This window comes from Pinus tabuliformis, chromosome X (assembly GCF_031772625.1).
Source record: "Pinus tabuliformis cultivar Carrire ecotype Pingquan chromosome X, CPIR1, whole genome shotgun sequence".
In the NCBI taxonomy this organism is placed as follows: Eukaryota; Viridiplantae; Streptophyta; class Pinopsida; order Pinales; family Pinaceae; genus Pinus; species Pinus tabuliformis.
This window is the reverse complement of record NC_142308.1, coordinates 1221432692-1221455589: the sequence shown is the minus strand read 5'-3', so window position 1 is coordinate 1221455589 and position 22898 is coordinate 1221432692. Positions and strand designations below refer to the sequence as shown.

The window sequence follows — 22898 nt, the reverse complement described above, 5'->3', positions numbered from 1 at the left end:
ACATTACCACTAGGTCCACAAGGCTTTGGTACACCCCCTTCCCTTGTCCACATGTCTGGGTCGGGCTTGGAATGTTGCCCCGGAGGTTGATGCAGTCAAAAAAAAGGAATAAAATCATATCATGGCCACATACAAAAGAAAATAATACCACAAAATGCAAAAGATGGTCAAGGCAATATATTAGCATGTGGGCAAAAGCCAAACATGAGCTCTACCACTTTGTCATTATGGCCATCACCCTGGTTCTTAGGGACCCAATGAGCGCCCCCAACATCATTAAGGAACCCATGCATGTCCCAACCCCTGGTGGGTGATGAACTGCCCCACCTTATCAGGGTATTCAGTGCTTATATCATACACAGCATGCTCTCATCCCCTGGAGCCCCAAGCAATATAATAAAAGAAAAAACAAAAAGGGAAAAACACAAATGAAGAAGGGTGGAAAAACAAAGGTCGAGGTAACTCATGTACCACAATTGCTCCCTCCTACATCTATACATTCAAATATGTGGCCATCCCTCATCATCACCACCCTTGAGCCAATAGCATTTGACCTTGAAACCCTTGTGTCCCAATCCATCTCATCATTATCCACATGACACCTACCACTTGAAGGATGTACCTTGGACATGTCCTTCCCTTTAGGGACTGGGAACACCTAATAGGGTTATTTATTAACCACACCTACCTAGGGAGGTAACACCATTACATGCTCAAAGCCCCAAATTTGGAAGGGAAGCCCATTATAAAGTCCCAATTGTGCCCTTGATTAACAAGTTTGGTTCACTTAAATGCACTAATGAATTATTGTACCTAATGGTGAGGAGACGCATTGCATCTTATGCGTAATTGGCAGGTGGTTTCATCATGGGTTGGGCAACATAACTGAGGCCCAAACCCACAAGAGGATCATATTGACACTTGTAGGGGATGTGTTGAGAGCCATGGGTTTCCATCATGTGACATAGCATTATCTCGTGCCATGGGCACCCTCAGCACCTTCAACAGCTTGTTCATTGCCCCATATTATATGCGAGATGATGCACTTGGACTAGCAGTGCCCCCAGCCAGCTTGGCAGTATATACAGGGTTTGGTAGTTGATCTGACGCCCGGAGGAGGTTTGTCTCATCCTTGAGACATGAGAGGGCAAGCACCATCTTTCATGCCCTCATTTGGAGCAATCTACTGGCTTAATCTTCATTGGGAGACCCATGAGACTAATACTTGTGCCCTATAGCCAATTTGGAGCACCACATGATGATTTTCATAGAGATTAAGGGCCCAACCCCTTGTTTACCATTCATGGAGCCCCCTGTCACATCATGGCACCTTGAGGACTCAATGAAGCCCTCCAATGGCCCTTCTACACCATGATTTCATCATTTCAGCTCACTTTGGATGGCTTATTCATCACTTTATTGCTACTTAGTGGGCTGGTCACAATGATTTATTTTTGGTACATTATTTTATAGTTGCTAGGAGCTCATTAGGCTAAATTGAATTAGGAGACTCATACAAATAAAGATGAGTCTCATTTGTGAGAACTCATCATCATCATTTGGATTCTTCCATTGTAAAAGAAATCACATTTTTTCTTTAGAGACTATTTGAGATTCTGAGATGCATTTTGACATTTGAAGCTGAAATTTTCGATCTTCTATGGAGCTACCTCATGATTTGTGGATGGATATATATCATGTTGTCATCTTGTAAGTGTTTGTTGTCGAATATTTTCTTCGAATTATGTCTAATGTATGGAATTTTTGCAAATGGGTTAATGATATTATGCCCTAATTGTTGAAAATCATTTTTGGAAAGCTTCTTTGTTGGCAATTGCATATGCTACTCATTGTATGGCAAATGACAAATGTTCCTAGTGGATGAAATTTTGTTTTTCTTCCATAAAACTCCATAAATTTTGAGTGGGTAAATGTTCAAGGTTGGTTACTAGGGCATCAATCTTTAGCCTCCTTAAAGACGATTTTGGCCAATTTTAAATCATCTAAGACTCCATAGCCCAAAGGACTAGGCACTAGTCCAAGAAGTTTGGTGATCAACTCTTCTCTTCTCCATATTTTCTCCTCCTAAAATTCAGTCCCCTAAAAGTACGGTGTAAATCTAGGGCTTGCAGCGAAATTTGGGAGGTGATTTTTCGGGAATCTGAGGGTCCACACATCAAGCTTAGGTTCTAGGCTACCTATGCTCCAAATTTGGGTTCATCCATAAAATCTCTTTCCCTAGGTGCCACTCCAAGAGAGAAAACCTAGGTCTTTCTATCTCACCTTGGGGACTTCTTTGAGGGTTGTATGAGTTTAGTATTCATTGGAATAAATCATAAAAGCCCCTTCTCCTCCCTTGCCTTGACCTAGCAAGTACCTTGGAAATATTTTTTCCCACGCTTATTCATAAACCCTAGGTCTAGTGCAATCCTTCCTTAGGTCTTTCAAAGAGAGTGAAGAACCTTTTAAAAGTGTTAAGTCATCACATAGAGCTCCTTTGAGAGGTCCTAATTCATCCCCTATAGTTTCGACCTTAGGAATACATATTACCACTGCATATCTCAAACCCTAGGTCTTGATCTTCTTTCCCCTAGGTCTTTCTTGGAAAGCGTGTTAGCATCTTTGAAGCATTAAGCCTTTATTGTGTCTCTCCTTGAATGGGCTTTGCGAAATCACTAAGTCACTAGTTATTGACATATCAATTCCAAGTGACTTCCTACCTACTGGGACTCCTCCCATCGGTGAAAGTCTATAAAGAGTAAGGGACATTGACTGAGGTGACAGTGGATCATTGTCCCAATTATTGTCACTCATTCTAGTAGTTGTCCCTTAGGTTTCCACTCCTATGGCCCTGCTAGATTGTGTGGTAATAAGTCGAATTGCTTATAAGGAGGACAAAGGCACGGAATTAACAATGTTTTGTGCACAAAGGTTTGTGACAAGATAAAGCTCACAGGTTGTGAGAGAGCCTTGTTCATGGAGAGAACAGAGAACTTATGTCCTACGTAATAGGAGATCACAAGTGCACAACGATTTAGGAGCTAGGATCAAGGGTTAGCAGGACAAGTCTAAGATAGATCACCATGAAAATATCTTTGTTCTCAAGAGACAGATTGCTTTGTATTTGATCTATTTGCTCAGTGAATAAATACCACATCAACGAGAGGGTTTTCCTAGTTGGGTTTCCCAAGAAAATTTTGTCTTTTGTGTGATTGTGTTCTTTATCTCTGTATTTTATTATGTTGCTTATCTATTGTTGAGAAATTTTGTATCTTGGTGAAAAAAAATTAGTTTCAAATTGTTCGTCATAACAGTTGCGGAATTTTCAAGGAAATTCAACATGAACCTTTGGTTTGAAGACAGATTGGATGGTGCCTCTACCTTGGGAGTTTGTAAGATGGCAGCAACGAGCCTTTGGATTGAAGACAAATTAGATGGTGCCCTGAATTTCTTAGCATGCAAGATGAGGGTAACACTCTTACTAAAAGTGAATGATCTTTCAAAGATGTTTTTACTCCACCTATAAATATGCAAGACTTCGTAGCTCACAACAAAAAGGATGTGATGGTCAGCTGCATGATCTTAGATGTCATAAAGGACCATATGATCCCTCATGTATCTGAGAAAAAGATGGTGAAGTAGATGTTCGATAACCCAATTAGTCTTTTCCTATGTCACAAGGTTTGACAAACTTCAACCTTGAATTTCGAAATTTGGCAAATCTAAAAAAAATAGAGGTTCACTAAACCTCCTCGAACTTCATGGTCATTGATCAAGTCCACAACTCAAGTTCGTAATTATCCTTATAGTTTCCAATTCCATAATAACATTTTTTATGTATATTAATGTTGATTTCCTAATATTTTATGTTATATTTCATTTTAACATTAATATATATATATATAGACAAACCTAATGCCAAACTTAGAAGTCAAAGGCAAGCAGGATGGGTGGTGATGAAAACCTATCTCTATTTAGTCATTCAAATAAGAGTAGAGGTAAAGGACCCAACAGGGGTGAGAAAAGTGTGAGGAGTCAACCTCACAATCGAGGAAGGACTTGACTAAAATCAAATGTTTTCGTTGTCATAGACACAGTCATTATGCATCATAGTGTCCAAAGAAGAAGGTTAAAGAGAAGCAATAGCAAAAGTAGATATCGTTCCTTACAGAAACTCAAATGAATGAGTTTGCTACTAAGTTCAACAAGGATTTCTCGATGATATCTTTCCTTTCTACTAGTGCAATTCAAAGAGATGAGTTGCATGTGAATAGTGGAACATCTCAACATATGACATCAGCTCAGTAGTTGTTTTCTAAGATGAAGAAACAGGAACCAAGAGTATGGGTTGAGCTTGGTGATGACGCCAAGTGTCCAGTAGCAAGAGTTGGTACTATTCCCTTCCAGTATGACTCAAGAAATTATTTAGATTTTCAAAATGTCTTGTTTGTTCCATGTCTCATGAAGAATTTACTTTCAGTTTCAGTCATGGCGGATAAGGGCTTTGCAATTGAGTTCTAGACAAGGTAATATGTATAGGTTGCAAGATGAACTTGTTCGAGCTTTGGTTCATAACAATGACAACTTGTAAGAGTTGTGGCAGAAGAGAATGGGACACCTACTGTTGGAGAATGTAACTAGTTTCGGTCTTCATAATTTGTACCATTATGTATTTTATGTAAAAAGCAAAAGTAAAGAAAAAGAAAAATTATTAGTATTTCTTTCTAGATAAGCATGTTCTTTGTACTTCTAGGTTTTTAGTCAAAGTCCTATTTTGGACATATTGCAAAAGAAAAAGAAAAAGAAATTTTAAATGTAAATTTTGGGACAGAAACCCCTCTAGATGCCAACTCAGCCTTGCCCCAATGGACATGTCAATTCACACCCCTCTAATTTATATAAATAGAGGGTAGATGGAGCTCATTTGAACACACACACTTGAATGGGTTTGATCATAAATATCGCAGAAAAGGGAAAAGAAGAAGTGGAGGATGAAGTCTGGAAGAAAGGATTTCTTCTTGAAGCTAGGGTTTGAGGAAAATCTGCCTTGGTTTGCCTCTTGTTGTTGATCTCTTGTTGATGAATCTGCTGGAAGAAAGGAAGGTTTGGCTTGGCATCTAGAGGCAGAAATTTTTGTGGTTATGGGCCTTGGATTTCTCATTTGATTTGATTCTATAAGAAGATTTTTTTGGGTTTTCTCCTTGAGGGGTTTTGCCCTGGCTTGGAGCCTATATCTTGTGTTCTATTGTCTTCATGTGATCTTCATGTTTTATGGTAATTGCTTGACGAAGAAAGAAAACATAATAACAATAATGATGACAGAGTCACAAGTAATTATCATGTAATGGAAATCTACGTTAATATTGAAAAACCCCCTAATTTCCAACACCTACCCCACAAGGAGTTGCTTATTCCAAAAAAGCTAGTCACAGGTCTTCTAGAATTCAGTATTGAGCAACATGGTGTGTGTGGAAGGTGCATGCTTATCAAGCATGCTAAGGTTGATTTCCTAAGTAGCAAGCATAGGTTTAAGGAGATTCTAGACCTAGTACATTCAAATATTTGTGGACCAATGTCAGTAGTGTCAATAACAAGAAGTGTGTATTATGTTTCCTTTATTAATGATTTCTCTCACAAGACTTGGATCTACTTAAAGACTAATGATGAGGTCTATAGCAAGTTTCAAGAGTTTAAAGTTTTAATTGAAAACAAGACAAGAAAGAAGATCAAACTCTTGAGACTAAACAATGGGAGAGAGTATACCACTAAGGATTTCAAGGGATTTGGCAAGGAGGGAAGAACCAAGAGGGAGATGATAGTTCCATACAACCCATCGTAGAATGGGGTTACAAAGCAAAAGAATCAATCCATCATATGGGTTACTAAGGCCATGATACATGACTAAGAATTGCCAAAGCTTCTTTAGGCAAAGGTATGCAACACAACAATCTACATCTAGAACCAGGGTCCTCACGAGATCTTGGAGTACAAACCACCAAAGGAGGCATTCACTCGTGTGAAATCAGAGGTGAGTCATTTATGTGTATTTGTTTGTCCAGTTTATATCCGTGTAATAATAGAGATGAGGACCAAGTTGGGGTTTATTTGTGGGTTACCGTGAGACTTCGAAGGCTTACAAGTTCTATATTCCAAAGCAAGGGAAGATAGTGGTAAATTGGGATGTAAAGTTTGAGGAAGACTTTGCAACCAAGAAGTCCCATGAGTCTACTCCAATGATAAAGAATGACGAGTAGGAAGCTCTAAAGGTAGAGCCTAGGTTATCATTGATTTTCAAGGTAGTATAGTAGCCTTCAAGTAAAGAGAGGGATAAAGGAGAGCCCCTTCTACTTCTATCAATAGGCCACGATGGTTCATTAAAACATTGAGGGATGCTCAGGTGCATATTGAGACTCCTAGGAGCACTTTCAAACAAAGCAAAGCTACAAAGAAGTTTCCAAACTTTATGGCATTGATGAGCAGTATTCTATATTATGAGCATTCCAATTTTCAAGAGGCACCAAACCAGTTGGTATGGTGGGATGCCATGGTGGAGAAGTACACCTCCAACATGAAGAATTTCGATTAATGTTTGGGAAATAATGCTAATATTGGAGGGGAAGTCAACTGTAAATTCTAGGATGTGCTACAAGATCAAGCATGTTGTAGATGGTAGCATTGAGAAGTTCAAACTGAGGTTTGTGGTGAGAGGGTTCTAACTTCTAGAGAGAGGGAGTGGATTATGACGAGACAGTTGCTCTAGCCACAAGGTACACTTCTATTAAAATTGTCCTATTCTTAGTATCATTTATGGGATGCATGATATATTAGATGGATGTGAAGACAACTTTCCTTAATGGCATCATAGAGGAAGAAATGTACATAGAGCAGCGTTGAGACTTTGAGGTAAATGGAAAGCAGTCACATGTGTGTGAAGTTAAGAAAGCCTTCTCTATACTCAATCAAGCACCAAGAGAAGCTAGATGTATGTTTTGCAATGAACACCTTGAGACAATTCATGGTGGAGCCAAGGCAAGAGCATTGGGCAGCATCAGCGTCAACCTCTACATGAGAGTCGCTGGATCACTCCCTGCCTCTCTCTGCTGATAATTCTCCAGCTGAGAAAATCTCTCTCTCTCTGGATGCTATCTTTGCCCCTCAATCTACTCGATCAGAATTTCCTACTAAAAACTTCTCACTTCAGAAATTCGATCTCTGATCTCTCGATGTGTTTTCCAAATGACCGTCAAGCTTGCTTAAATAATCTTCCCATTAACATTCAACGGCCCAAATTAAAAGTTAATCAATGGCTAAGATCATTTTAGCTTGATCCTCGTCTTCTTCTATAAGTTACACCCACAATTAGATTAATACCCATTAATATTTTTAATTTCCTAAGTATACACTTAGGGGCCCATTAAAAAATATTAATTATTTTAATAAAATTGTTTTTGGGTGGAATTTCCCAAAACGCTTTCTGGGTTCTTTGGAATACGTGTGTCCAAACCTCCCTGCAAAATTTGAGGCCTAGTGCACATCCGATGCTACCCCAAATCAACACTCCCTCTTAGCAAGGAATGTGCTCTTAAATACATTGTTGCATACTGCTCTGACGCTGAAGCATCGTCCTCTGCGTTGCTCATGTCTGACATGATGACCACCAACTATTGCATTGCTGCTGCAACTGTACTACTATTAACACTGCCACTGTCAACACAGCATTCATACTATAGCTCCCTCTCAAGTGTTGCATCTATGTTGTTGCTAGCACTACCATTGCACGGTAAGTTGTTGCTGCTACTCCATCAGCGACGGAAAAACATCCAAAATTATTGAACTAAATGTGCTTAGTATGATACCATGTGAATGCTGGAGCCTGAGTGTTGCTAATCTTTGCGCTAACCCTCTCAATCTACTGCGTTGTTGTTGACCTCTATTGTATGCCATCTGCACTGCTGCCAACTTTGCTCTACGTTGTTCAGTCTCTGGCCCACCTAGCTACTGCAATTGTCTCTCTGACACTCCTCAGCACCATCGGACACTAGCCCATCTTGCTACTTCTGATCTGGGCTCCCATAGCAAGGAATTGATCTGAGAAGTGGGTTCCTCAAGTATCATGCCCATCTGCAGTCCTTTCGAACTACATCTCTAGATCACCTCGCCTCCCTCCTAGAGATGTGGCTGCCATCTCTACCAAAAAAAATGTCGAATTGCTCCCTCTCTCCTTTGCGTATCATTGGACTGGCCTACGCACTCCCTTCTGGAACTTGTAGATCTGCCCCTCTCCACTGTTGCTCAGCTAGTGAGAATTCAAACTCCTTGGTTGGAAGTCCTCTAAGGAAGAATTCCCTCACTGTGCTTCTCTTTTTCTTCTGACGTCTTTCTACCCACAAAATGACCTGTAGAAAAATTGCGTCCCACCAGCTCTTCCTCACGCTAAGGCTCAGCGTTGCTCCCTCTACCACGGCAAATTTTCAATCTAGAAGCCCTTCCTCTCTGTCGACTCACTCAAAGAGAGACTGCGTCTAAAATTCAGCCCTCCTAGCTTGGACTGGGCAAACCCCTCTGGGGATTCGAACTACTGCCTCCTGCAGCTTTTCAATCTCCCTCTTCTGCTCAGCGTTGGGTTCTCTCGTACTGCTCTTCTTGTTCCACCTAAAGCTCTGATACCATGCGAAAATTCCTAAGCCAGAACTCCTACTGCAGCAATTGATGATATTTCTACTATTTGTTAAATTCCTTCAAAAAAATTACTTGCAGTTTCCTATGGAAAATATCGAAATACATACACTGCAACCTTCACTTAATTAAATATTATGCAGAAACAAGAGACTAAGCAAGAAAGAAAATACAACACAATAACACCGCTATTTTTGGATAAATGTCCCCGGAAAGACCCAATACGAGAAAATCAATACAGCAAATCTGAGGGTTTTATTATTATGCAGTAGAAAATCCTGAATACATCTCTGAATATCTCAAGGGTTATTCAGTTACACAAAGAGAAATACTAGCAGAAAGATTTGTGAGATTACCTCACACAATCACTGAGAAAAATCTCGGCTGATCCGGACGCTGGATGAGGTGCCTCTGGTAGGACCTGCGCAATCCTCAAGCAGCCCCTGCGTCAACACCTCTAGGCACTGCGTCACCCAGCCAGCTGATCGATTTGTTGCACGGAGTCACTCCTCTCAGCCTCCCGGTCTCACAACCCAGAACCGACTCTTGCTACAAAATTTCAGACTTTCTCTCACCCTCTGCGTTGCCTCTCCGTGGCCTTGCGTCAGCCTCTACATGAGAGTTGTTGGATCACTCTCTGCCTCTCTCTGCTGATGATTCTCCGGCTGAGAAAATCTCTGTCTCTCTAGAAGTTATCTTTGCCCCTCAACTGCAAGAAATCTACTCAATCAGGATTTCCTCCTGAGAACTTCTCACTTCAAAAATTCGATCTCTTGATCTCTCGTTGTGTTTTCCAAATGACCCTCAAGCTTCCTTAAAAATTCTTCTCGTTAACATTCAACGGCCTAGATTAAAAGCTAATCAATGGCTAAGATCATTTTAGCTTGATCCTCGTCTTCTTCTAGAAGTTACACCCACAATTAGATTAATACCCATTAATATTTTTAATTTCCTAAGTTTACACTTAGGGGCCCATTAAAAAATATTAATTATTTTAATAAAATTGTTTTTGGGTGGAATTTCCCAAAACGCTTTCTGGGTTCTTTGGAATACACGTGTCCAAACCTCCCTGCAAAATTTGAAGCTTAGAACACATCCGATGCTACCCCAAATCAACACTCCCTCTTAGCAAGGAATGTGCTCTTAAATACCTTGTTGCATACTGCTCTGACTCTGAAACATCGTCCTCTGCGTTGCTCATGTCTAACATGATGTCCACCAACTATTGCGTTGCTGCTGCAACTGAACTACTACTAACATTGCCATTGTTAACACAACATTCGTACTACAGCTCCCTCTCAAGTGTTGCATCTATGTTGTTGCTAGCACTGCCATTGCACAGCAAGTTGTTGCTACTACTCCATCAGCGATGGAAAAACATCCAAAATTACTGAACTAACTGTGCTCAGTATGATACCATGTGAATGCTGGACCCTGAGTGTTGCTAGTCTCTGCGCTGACCCTCTAAATCTATTGCGTTGCTGCTGACCTCTGCTCTGTGCCATCTGCACTACTGCCAACTCTGCTCTACATTGTTCAGTCTCTGGCCCACCTAGCCACTGCAATTGACTCTTCGACACTCCTCAACACCATCTGACACTAGTACATCCTACTACTTCTGATCTGGGCTCCCATAGCAAGGAATTGATCTGAGAAGTGGGTTCCTCAAGTATCCTGCCCATCTGCAGTCCTTTCGAACTACATCTCTAGATCACCCAGCCTCCCTCCTAGAGATGTGGCTGCCATCTCTACCAAAAAAAATGTCGAATTTCTCCCTCTCTCCTTTGCGTAGCATTGGACTGGCCTACGCACTCCCTTCTGGAACTTGTAAATCTGCACCTCTCCACTGTTGCTCAGCTAGTGAGAATTCAGACTCCTTGGCTGGAAGTCCTCTAAGGAAGAATTCACTCACTATGCTTCTCCTTTTCTTCTGACGTCTTTCTGCTCAGCAAAACGACCTGCAGAAAAATTATGTCTCACCAGCTCTTCCTCACACTAAGGTTCAACGTTGCTCCCTCTGCCACGGCAAATTTTCGATCTAGAAGCCCTTCCTATCTGTCGACTCACTCAGAGAGAGACTGCCTCGAAAATTTAGCCCTCCTAGCTTGCACTGGGCAAACCCCTCTGGGATTCGAACTGCTGTCTCCTGCAGCTTTTCGATCTCCCTCTTCTGCTCAGCGTTGGATTCTCTGGTACTGCTCTTCTTATTCCACCTGCAGCTCTGATACCATGCGAAAATTCCTAAACCGGAATTCCTACTGCATATTTCTCCTATTTGTTAAATTCCTTCAAACAAATTACTTGTAGTTTCCTATGGCAAATATCGAAATACATACACTGCAACCTTCACTTAATTAAATATTATACAGAAACAAGAGACTGAGCAAGAAAGAAAATACAACACAATAACACCGGTATCTTTGGATAAATGTCCATGGAAAAAACCCAATACGGTAAAATCAGTGCAACGGATCTAAGGGTTTTATTATTATGCAACAGAAAATTCTGAATGCATCTCTGAATACCTCAAGGGTTATTCAGTTACACAAAGAGAAATACTAGCAGAAAGAATTGTGAGATTACCTCACACAATCACTGAGAAAAATCTTTGCTGATCTGGATGTTGGATGAGGTGCCTCTGGTAGGACCTGCGCAGTCCTCACGTAGTCCCTGCATCAACCCCTCTATGCACTGCATCACCCAGCCAGCTGATCGATTTGTTGCCCGGAGTCACTCCTCTCAGCCTCCCAGTCTTACAACCCAAAACTGACTCTGCTGCAAAATTTCAGACTTTCTCTCATCCTCTACGCTGCCTCTCTGTGGCCTTGCATCAGCCTCTACGTGAGAGTTGTTGGATCACTCTCTGCCTCTCTCTGTTGATGATTCTCCGGCTGAGAAAATCTCTCTCTCTAGAATATATCTTGCTCCTCAACTGCAAGAAATCTACTCAATCAGAATTTCCTCCTGAGAACTTCTCACTTCAGAAATTCGATCTCTTGATCTCTCATTGCGTTTTCCAAATGACCCTCAAGCTTCCTTAAAAAATCTTCTTGTTGACATTCAACGGCCCAGATTAAAAGCTAATCAATGGCTAAGATCATTTTAGCTTGATCCTCATCTTCTTCTAGAAGTTACACCCACAATTAGATTAATACCCATTAATATTTTTTATTTCCTAAGTTTACACTTAGGGGCCCATTAAAAAATATTAATTATTTTAATAAAATTGTTTTTGGGTGGAATTTCCCAAAACGCTTTTTGGGTTCTTTGGAATACATGTGTCCAAACCTCCCTGCAAAATTTGAGGCCTATAGCACATCCGATACTACCCCAAATCTAAGTTGTACGATACGGGGAAACAAGTATGAGTTTCCGAAATGGATATGGGTACGAAACGTGACCCCCCCTCAAATTTTGGAAACGGAGAAAACACGATATATATATAAGGACATTCAAGAAATATGTACAATCATAAAGCATACATGATACATTATAATTTATTACATTATGATTAAATTGTCCAATGTTAATGCATAAACTATAAGCCTCTAAATTTAGATCACATCCTCTCATGAATGATCACATAATGAAAACAGCAATATCCAAGATCAGCAACGAGAAATTTCTAATTTCTTGTCTTGTGCTTGATTGGGAGTCTCCTCCTGCATAGTCAAACGACCTTAGTGCTCTTGATTAAATACAAGTTCCATACCCTAGTAGCCTAGGTGGTCTTGATTATTGGGAGTCTCCCCTGCATAGGGGGCTTGGTTCTCTTGATTAAATACAAATTCCATACCCTAGTACATGACAAAATCCAATAGAAACATCGCAATCCCCCAAATCCTGAAATCCTGAAAAACAGATAAGTCTGTTGGATTTTGAGTGAAATCTAAAATTCTACTTTCTCCATATGAAATCCAATGAGGAGAAACCACTCTCAAACATCCTGAGTCATTTCATGGTAATGTTAAAAATTTAAGTAAAATGATGAAAATGAAAGATAAAGGAGAATGTCACATTTAAGTAAAAGTGACATTCTTATTTATCTTTCATTTTCATCCTTTTACTTTAAGAATTTAGCATTACCATGAACTACATATCAACACTAGGGCCATAGGCTTGAACATTAAGATGCCCCACTCAAAACAAATTGTTTCCAATATTCAATAGCTCCCTCTATCACTCCTGAATTGGTAGGGAGCGAAAATAAAAAAATAAAAATAAAAATAAAAAACTGAAAAAGTCACTTTATCACTGAAATGTGGTTGTACGACCTGGAAACGCATTTCAGGTCGTACTAGGCCACGTTTCCCCCACGTGAAACGTGCCAGTACGACCTGAAACACATTTCCAGGCCATACCAAACGCGTTTCCATTTCTTTTCTACCCAGAAACACCTTCAAAACCAGTGTTTCCGTCAACATAGCCCCAAATGAACAGCCATTTGGCTTCACAAGTTACTTGCAAGATTGTTTGATTAGGAGTTGAAGCATACAATCATTTTCTGTGATAATCATAGTATCAGACTTTTTGAGAATCCATTGTCCCAAGACAGGTCCAAGGCTCAAGCATATAGAGATTAGATATCACTTCATTCAAGGCAAGGCTCAGAAAGTAGCAGTGAAGCTCCAACATATTCCCACAAAATAGCAAGTAGTTGATATTTTGACCAAGCCCTTGGCAAAAGTGAAGTATGAGGCATTCAGCGATAAACTTGGATTGGTGCAGAATTCCTTCCTCATCAATAGGGACTGTTGAGAATTATAGTTCGAACAGGAACTTCTGCACATGTTCAGTGTGAATATGCAAGAAATAGTTTGAGATATTTTCAATAAATATTTTTGAAAAGTAATTCTATTTTGTAATTCAATTTAGTAAAAAGGTGAAAGTATTATATCTAGCATTTGAATCTATAATTGTATCTCACGCATGACTTAGACTAGAGTAATCTCGAAAATGGATTCTCCACTAAAAGTATAAAGACAGGGCAAGGTAGAGGCTTTGAAAACACATAAGCAGTTAAGCAGGTTGAGCGACTGAGAATGGAAGAGAGTGCAAACAACCAGCAAAGAGGCACTTCCATGCAGTGCACAGTTCTGTATAGTGCTATGGACAATACTATACAGATCCATGCAGCCATATGGCTGTAAAGCAGATAATTATTGTTTCTGTTTTTTTCCGTAGTTGTACCTCTCAAGCAGCCTGTAGAAGCTCAAGTTCAAGATGATTTTGTTGACTATGCAGTACTGTTTTCTCAGCAGTGTGGAGAAATTTTCATGTAAGTTTTTCAAAGGAATTAAACGCTGATTTGAAAGAGTAATTACCTATGTGTGAGAAATGAATTTTTATGCTTCCACTATTTAAATTCTAGTTATTGTGCGACTGATGCTATGGTCTGAAATTTAATTTTGGCATTATTTAAATTCAGCAATCTACTTGTTTGATTGATATCATAAGGATATTAGTCGCTTAGAGCTTGAAATTTTCAAATTGGGCTTATTATAGTATTGGTTAGGCATTGAGATTTGGTAGAAGAAAGATAGGGATAAAATAAGAATCAGAGTTGATTAAAATGTTCAAGGTTGAAACTTGCAATCCCAATTGGACACTGAGGTTGGATTAAAAATTTCAACATGTAAGTTGGAAGCTGTAAACGGAATCACACATTGCCAACTTGTAGGAAGTTTTATTTATCTTAAAATAACTATACCAGATATAAATTCAGAAGTTGGTATGTTCTCAACATTTTTTACTTGTCCAAGGATGGTGCATTGGAATGCGGCAAAAAGAGTGTTCAGATGTAGCATAGGTACTTTGTATTTTGGAGTTGCACTAAAAATATATATATATTTCAGGTTGAGCAAATTTTTGGATGTAAATTGGGCAGGATAAATTTGTGGCCAAATATCAGCATCGTGTTATGCTTTCAAGTTTTAACCTTGGAAGTGGTGTAAATTCATAGGTAAGTAAAACAGAAACCTCTGTTGCATATTCATCAGCATAAGCAAAACATAGAGCAATGGTTCGAGCAACTTGTGAAACACTTTGGCTCTCTAACATACCCAGTGTTTAAAGTTACAGCAGGTGCAGCTCTCTTGTCATGTGACAATCAAAGTGCTATAAAAATGACGAGGAGTCAAGTGCTTCACTCAAAAACCAAAAACACAGCAGAGCATCATCACTACATCAAGGACCAAGTACCAAATAGATAAATGGACCCAATATTTTTGCAAATCATGAAATCAAATAGTAGACATGTTTACTTAAGGTACTCGGAAAAGAAAAGTTTCAGAAATTTAGAAACTTGTTGAGAATCACTGAAAACAAAATAAACATTAAGGGGGGTGTTAAACAAACTGATGTGAGGTTTATTTTAAAAGACTTGGGTCCTAGGAGGTTATTAGTGTTAAGTTATAAAGGTGTTAACGTAATAAAGTGTAATGTTAGCATAATGACAAAGTTAGTGATGTGTTAGGAAAAAGATGCAATAAAGTTAGTATGAACTGACAAAGACATGACACATTGCTAATGGAAAAAATGGAACGAAGTTTTTCTTTTATATGCATATATTTACCACATGTCCTTTAATTCAATGAAGTATATTATCATTCCATTTTACCTTCTATATGGATATATATTTACCACGTGTCCTTAAATTGCATGATGTATATTATCAAATCTATCCATATCCCTTGGCTCATGTGTGTGTTTGAATATCTTTAACAGCCAAGGATACAGTTATTATCACTTTTCTTTATTATAAGTGCAAGTAATAATAGATAATATCATAATAGATACGCCAAGTTGGTGGAACCAAAGTTTTTTGAGCCAGAACCAAGGTTGACTTTTACCAAGTGGAAGTTTTGTTGTTGGACATATTCTATCCCCTCACACATAGTACCCAGTATGAAGGGAGAATTACCAATTACGCAGGTCTAGGAAGGCTACATTTACCACTAAGGATAGTGTTGGGAGACGGATCTGTAACAAAAACCACTGCTCGCTGAACTCTTAAGGCCTACATTTCTTTCCTCAACCAAAAAATTTCTCGACAGGATTGGAGAAGGAGCAAATATCGGGTAGTTTGCAAGGATGATAGAAGACATTGCCAGGGAATGTTCCTTACATAGTTCTTTCTGACACAGGGAAGAAAATCATAATATTACAAATATGCATATAAGAGACTGAATAAAGACACAACACAAACCATTCACAGTCACTTTGAAAAAAATATTCCCCACATCTAAACTCTGAAATTGGAATAAGATGGAATCAGCACTTTGAATTTTCAACTATGCAATATAAATGATATCACTATACAGGAACCAGATCTTCGATATATTGAAATGCACCCTGGTCCCTAACCATGTAATATTGATGATATCTATACAGAGTACTGATTTATCTATTGGTCAAATTATATTTAAAGGGATGCAATATAAACTATTCTACCTACCATGTTTGTATGAAATGTAATAGTTTAGAAGCTGCATAGTTGGCTGGAGACTACACCAATATTCAAAAATTATATAGAGAACAGGGATGGAAAAGTTCCAGTAGAGGAAGAAAATTTACTTGTAACGTTTGTATGCCAAGCCTTTGAATGCTACCCGGGCTTCAGCTGCTTCAAGATAAACAGCCTGTAGAAAGCACAGTAGGGTACATTAATTGGCATCAAGAAATGAACAAAATGGAAAGTCAAAATTTCTGCCGGGATGTCCATTCTCTACCCAAATAGCACCAAAACTTTCTTTCAAGATCTGTCTAGTGCGACATAAAATTCATCATGACAGCCCATGGGAAAGCACATCCAGGTAGCTGACAAATCAAATGCAGACTCCTGAACTCATGGTACAAAAGTTTGACATGTGTATCATATACTTGAGTCTTTAACAAAAGGGAAGGATTACTGCAGGAGGCAAAAAACTAAAGCTATCAAAGAGCAGCAGGCTAGTCTTTCGCTTCTATTCCTTCCCAAAAGAAAGACAGAATATCCTGAATTCCCCTATTCTTGCACTTTGTTTTGCTCCCCCCACTATTATTAACAACAAGTTGGTCCCCAACTCTGCATTGTCAAATATCTAATGCAGGATCTCTCTTCTTGGTCTTGGCCTTCCTTAGGGGGAAGAGACCACTCCTTTCCTTTCCACTGATGAGCTGAGCTAACACCGAGAAAGTGTTATAGATAAGATCTCCCTTTCTTTATAATGAAAAGACGATGCTCAAGAATATAAGAGAGTCAACACCCTTAAAGAAAGAAAGAAATGCATAATTATAGAGAAAATGCTAGTGGTGCGAAGAGAAAACATTCAAAAGGATAGAAGAGATAAATAAAAGCTGCAGCAAGGCTGATAATATAATGCACACAAGCTATCTTAACTTTTAAGTATTATTACTACATTAGAAATTTAAACAGAATTCAATATACAGTTCCTTAAAAATTATACCAGACAAATACGGAGAGCATATTTCAATTCCAATCCAGGGCATCAAAATAATAAGCCGTTTAAGAGCTAAAACTCTACCTAATATGTTGATGAGAGTAGCTTGGACGGGTACTTCCACACAAACCCAAGTGTCTAGGCATGTGGAAGTCGACTAATTGACCCTTAACGTCAGCAATTACTTTAACTATTAAGTAACTGACTTTTATAAGATAAAGTGAGTTAATCTAAAGAAATGCTAAGGTTATTTGCACTAGTGAATTAGACGAATCTCAACCACTGATCTCAAGTGACGTTAAGATCTAATCTCAACAGTCAATCACTTTGAAGATTAGGGTTGTAGGTTCAGTTAATAACTCAAACTATAAAAGAAAGGATTGGCTAAGTGAAAAGACACATATTGAGCACAATCAGTGAAGGTGAGATCTCAGTGATTGGGGGAAAAGACGCATGTTGAGCACAATCGGTGAAAGTGAGATCTCAGTGATTGGGTGAAGGAGGACTTTCATCAAAGTGTGCAAGGTTTGAGAAAGAGTGCAAGGGCGTTAAAGAGTGCAACTAGGGCTAATTCCCCATCCTAGTAGCCCCTCCTTTGATGGCTCTTTTCACATTTGGATTCCCCTTGATGGCATCTCCCCTCACCTGGAAAATTAGAATTTTTGCACACCTACAAATGCCTCAAAATCAAGTCAGCCCCAAGCTGCCCCTCTTCAAGTCGGCCCTATGTTGATTAGACATGTCCTTTGACCCCACTTTGACTCATATAAATATGACTTCATTTCACCCAATGTTTTAAAAACCGGAAACAGTGACTGGACCGGTCCACCTAATGAACCGGGTTTCGAACCGGAACCAGTCGAACCGGGATTGGTTAGGTCTAAACAAACCGGTTTTAAAAAATACATTAAATAATTATTTTTTAATGAAAAAAACTATTTTTAAGATTTAAAACCATGATTCCAATCCAATAGAAACAAAATATGCAAGGTTTGCTCATCTATATACCATGTAAAGGTGAATACAATGTTGCGGGGGAGCACCCCCCACCCCCTCGATTCCGTGCCCAATCCGCGCTTTGGGTGGGAGCGACTCAAGAGCGCGCTCCCAAAATCGCCCCTGAAAAGGGAACGATTTTGGGAGCGCGCTCCCTAAAAAAATTTCGCTCCCTGCCTTTTCGGGAGCGTTTTTTCTTTTTTGCAATTTGTTTTTGTAGTAATGTTCAAAATGCAATTTTTTTTGAAAGAAACAAATCATTTTTTAGTGGGGCAGCTTAATAATCAAGTCTATGTCCCTAGTATTGATATGCTATTCATAGTAATGTTAAATTCTTAAAGTAAAAGGATGAAAATGAAAATTATGGAGATGAAAATGAAGATTAAGGAGAATGTAATCTTCATTTTCATCCTTTTACTTAAATTTTTAACATTACCATGAAATGACTCAGGATGCTTGAGAGTGGTTCCGACTTCATTGGATTTCATATGGAGAAAGTAGAATTTTAGATTTCATTCAAAATCCAGCAAACTTATCAGTTTTTCAAGATTTCAGGATTGGGGGATTGCAATGTTTCCATTGAATTTTGTCATGTATTAGGGTATGGAACTCGTATTTAATCAAGAGCACCAATCCCTCTATGTACCTTGATGTTAGTGACATTGGTTGTCGAACTCCTCTATCATGACCCTCCTAAAAATGTACGCATCACTCAAACAAAATCTTGACTTGACATGCTATGCTTTTTCTATCTTATGTTAATGCTTAGAGGGTGATATTAATGACAAAGATCCCTATACAGATACAGAGGTAATGACAAAGATACCTCTAGATATTAATGCTTAGAGGGTGATATTAATGACAAAGATCCTAATTTTCCAACAAGACTAAAAAATTAGACATTTCTCGTGGTGGCAAGAGGCCCAAGCATAAGAAATAGATAATAGATTTACTTCTCTTTTATAGTTTCTAGTAGTTTTTATAACTATTGACTCTTTCATATTTATTATGATATTTTTTTAAACAATATATGACAATTTAAGTTTGAAGTTGGCAATTATAACTCATTAGTAATGAATTATGAATATGATGCTTCATGAAAGTTGAAAGTTGTTTCATTTCATTTCATGTTAGATATTATTTGTTGTAATGGTTACACTTAGCTTACAAGTACAACTTTGGTGATCAATGATGATAAATGTTATATATTGAATTTTGAAAGCTTGAAACTTTAAGATTGATGAATCATGAGACTCAATATGTTGTATGTTACTATGTTACTAACTTGTGGATGTGGTTGATGAAGATTATAACTTCTAGATGATTGTTGTTATATGGTTCAATCTATGTTTTTTTTATGTTTTTTATATCTAATTCATTATTCTACATGTTTTTGTTGACATATATGTATCAAAATTAAAAAAATATAAAAAATATATATATATTATATAAAAAAGCTTTGGGATTCGCTCCCAAACCGGGAGCTTCTGAAAATGTCGTTCCCACTCCCGTTTTCGCTCCCGCTCCTCGCTTTCGCTCCCGCTCCCAAGTAACACTGGGTGAATATATCAAAATGGCATCGAGTACAATACATATCCACAACAAAATACATAATCAATGAGGCTCTAAATGGCCTCTAGAGTCCGAAAACAATGCTCTAAGCTATGGGGTCACTGAACTACTACAAGTCTACACATCAGTGATCAACAACATGATCACTCCTCATCATGATCAAACTCGTCACCACTACTAGACAAGCGATCATCAACATGAGCTACATAAATAACATGCCTCCGAGTTTGAAGACTCCTGAAACTCCTCTACAACTTTAGTAGTAGTAGCAAAAATAGACATCAAAACTGCAAATCACTGATCAACATGGTCACTCATGAAACTCATCATTATTCAATGCTACTAGAAATGGGATCATCAACAAGAGATACATAAACATCATCTAGCTCAAAGCCTTCAGACTTGGATTGCTCAACCTTATAACATGATAGAAATTGAAAAGGTTTAACATGCTTAACCAATGATTTTGGTTTGAGTGAAGGGTTCATCTCCTCAACCTTATAATGTGGTAGAAAAAGATTAGCATGCCTAACCAGTTGTTTTCCTTTGAGTGAAGGGCGCATTCTTGTTAAGGCCATGGTAGAGGAGTTCAACAATCAGTACCGCCAACATCAACAAAGTTCAACAATCAATGGCACCACAATCAAGGTTCTTAAAGGGCTTCATGCTCTTGATCAAATGCCAATCTCATACCCTCACGCATGATAGAATCAAATGGAAACATTGCAAACCCCCAAACCATGAAATCCTGAAAACCATTAAGTCTACTGAATTTTGAGTGAAATCTAAAATTCTAGTTTCTCCATATGAAATCCAATGAAGTCGAAACCACTCTCAAACATCCTGAGTCATTTCATGGTAATGTTAAAATTTAAGTAAAAGGATGAAAATGAAATACTTTAAGAATTTAACATTACCATTAATTGCCAACATTGTTAGGGTTGAGATGTGTCAGGAAACTGAGAGGGTAGGCATGTTTTTCTTGGAAGGACTATTTTTTGAGGAAAACAACCCCAAATTTCCCTCAAACCAGCTTCAAAACTCACAAAAATGCATTCTGTGAGGGTTATAGTTGCCCTGGAAATAAACTGGCCGATTTAGGACAAAACTGACCGGTTTGACCACAAACCAGCCGGTTAGGGCAAAAAAAAGGCGAAATGAGGAGGTAAACCGGGTTTTTAAGGCTTGCTAACCAGTCGATTTTTAAAACACTAATTTCACCTCATCTCATCACAACATCTCTCCTCTCTTGATTAGTTCATACATCATCTGAAGCAGCTCATTTTCCACACGTGCGAGGACCTTCTTGGGCATCTTTGGCTTATGTTGACCGAGGACTTAGGGAGACCGTTTGACTACATTTTGACTTGTTTGGCACAAATTCCGAGGATTTATGGGTAGATTGAACAATGTTGACCGCAAGCAGACCACAATGTGTTGACTTTGGTTGACCGAGTTTTGATCATTGTTTTGGGCTAACTTTGACCCTGCTAAAGAGGCTGAGTTCCTTGTTGGTTTGACCAAGCTGATTGGAGGCCATTTAACTATTGTTTGGCCACTGTTGATTGTGCTGGCTAGGGCACGTTGACTGTTGTTGACTATTGCAGAACTGTTGACCAAATCACTTTAATCAGATTGGGCCTCATCTAATTGGTTGGTCTACTTCATTAGCAAGTCAACATTTTCACTTTGACTATTGTACTAAATTGGATTTTCTCTCTCTGTTGAACATTTGATATTGATTATTAAGAAGGATTGGTTGGGTTTTCCCCCTTGTGGGGTTTTGCCCTGGCATTATCCTAAATATGTGTGTTCATTGTCTTGGCTTGTCTTTTTGTGCAAATCGTTGATAATGTTCTATCTACAGTTACTGTTAATAATGAGCTATTGTTGAATTTTAATGTGATTGCTATTGGAATCTAAAGTGAAATTGTTACTCCCCCGGATGCGGGTGATTAACCGCGTTGGTACAGCGCATCATATTTGGGCTGGCAAGTGGCACGGCCACATGGCCACCCATGCTTCCACCCAGAAGCCCACTGTCATACGTAATGATGTGTTAATGCTGTGTGAAGGCCAAAAAAACTTAATGTTGTGTGAAGGCCGAAAAAATTTAATGTTGTGTGAAAGACGAGGAAATTTCACTCTGATCCATCGGAACGCCATCCCCCTTTTTTGCCTCCTTTGGACTGTAACTGCCTCCCCGCTGCTGCAAAGCCAAGCTCGCGCACGACTACGGGGAGAAGGTGCCAGATCCTCTGTTGTATTGAAATGGTTGAAGGTGCCCACTTCTCACATAATCTATTTCGCTGCTTCAGAACTGCTGCTTCGGCCCTGAATTCTGCTTCTAATCAACAAATTCCCCATTCTCCTACTTCCACTGGCCATTCTATCCCTCATCCTGCTCCTCCTAGCACCCGCCGAACCAATTCCAACCAAGCAAGTATGCCTCGTTTGCGGCACAGGATGTGTTGTAGACAGGGCAACGATAGAGGCAGAGCAACTCGCCCTCCCTCGCTGTCCCTCTCTGCCTCTTCTCCTTCAGATTCCTCCTCCCCGTCGACAGATGCTCACTTCACGGGTCGATATCCCGCCACCCACAATGGTAGGGGGCGTGCTCAGACGGCCAGCTCTAGGCGTGCTGTAGACACCCATCAACCTCCTGATGCCTCTGTTCCGACGATGCATTCCTGCCATTCTACCCAGTTCCAGTTTCGTTGCACGCTGGAGCGCCCGTGCATTATTGCTACCATTTCTGTTGCCTTCATAGAGGAGCCACAGAGCTCTGTCATTCCGGCTCGCATCATTCAGGAAAGGACTGACAACAGCAGAAGGAAAACTCCTGGTAGCAACTCGGGAACTCGTAGAACTCATGGTGAAGCTTTGAACCGGATGGACGTAGCTCAGGTTCACAACACTCCAGGCGGAAATACGAATATGGAAGCCACAACAAGCGGGCAACAGCATGAAGAAGATGATATGGAGGCCTACAGGTGTCTAATTGTGGAGGAACCTCTGCCACCTAATGACACCTAGCAGGCCAAGGTTAATTTCATGTTCTTTAAGCACCCGGTCACCAACTTAGGGGTCTTTTTAATGTTTTTTGTTGCAATTGATGTCAATTTTGATGTTTTTTCAAAAAACTATACCACAATGTTATTACAGGCTGGTTCCCCGCGCGGGCAGCATACTCCTTGAATCTTGGACTAGTTT

The 22898-nt window shown here is 39.3% G+C and overlaps 1 protein-coding gene across 1 annotated transcript in view; it reads right to left on the bottom strand.

Annotated features, from left to right (window-relative positions):
• LOC149144366 (nucleotide/nucleic acid binding protein) overlaps nucleotides 1-22898 on the bottom strand; it is a 235977-nt gene that overhangs the window by 146737 nt on the left and 66342 nt on the right. Inside the window, exon 12 of the mRNA XM_089452135.1 lies at nucleotides 16252-16316. Within this exon, the coding sequence (XP_089308261.1) occupies nucleotides 16252-16316 (65 nt within the window). The remainder of the gene's footprint in view (nucleotides 1-16251; nucleotides 16317-22898) is intronic.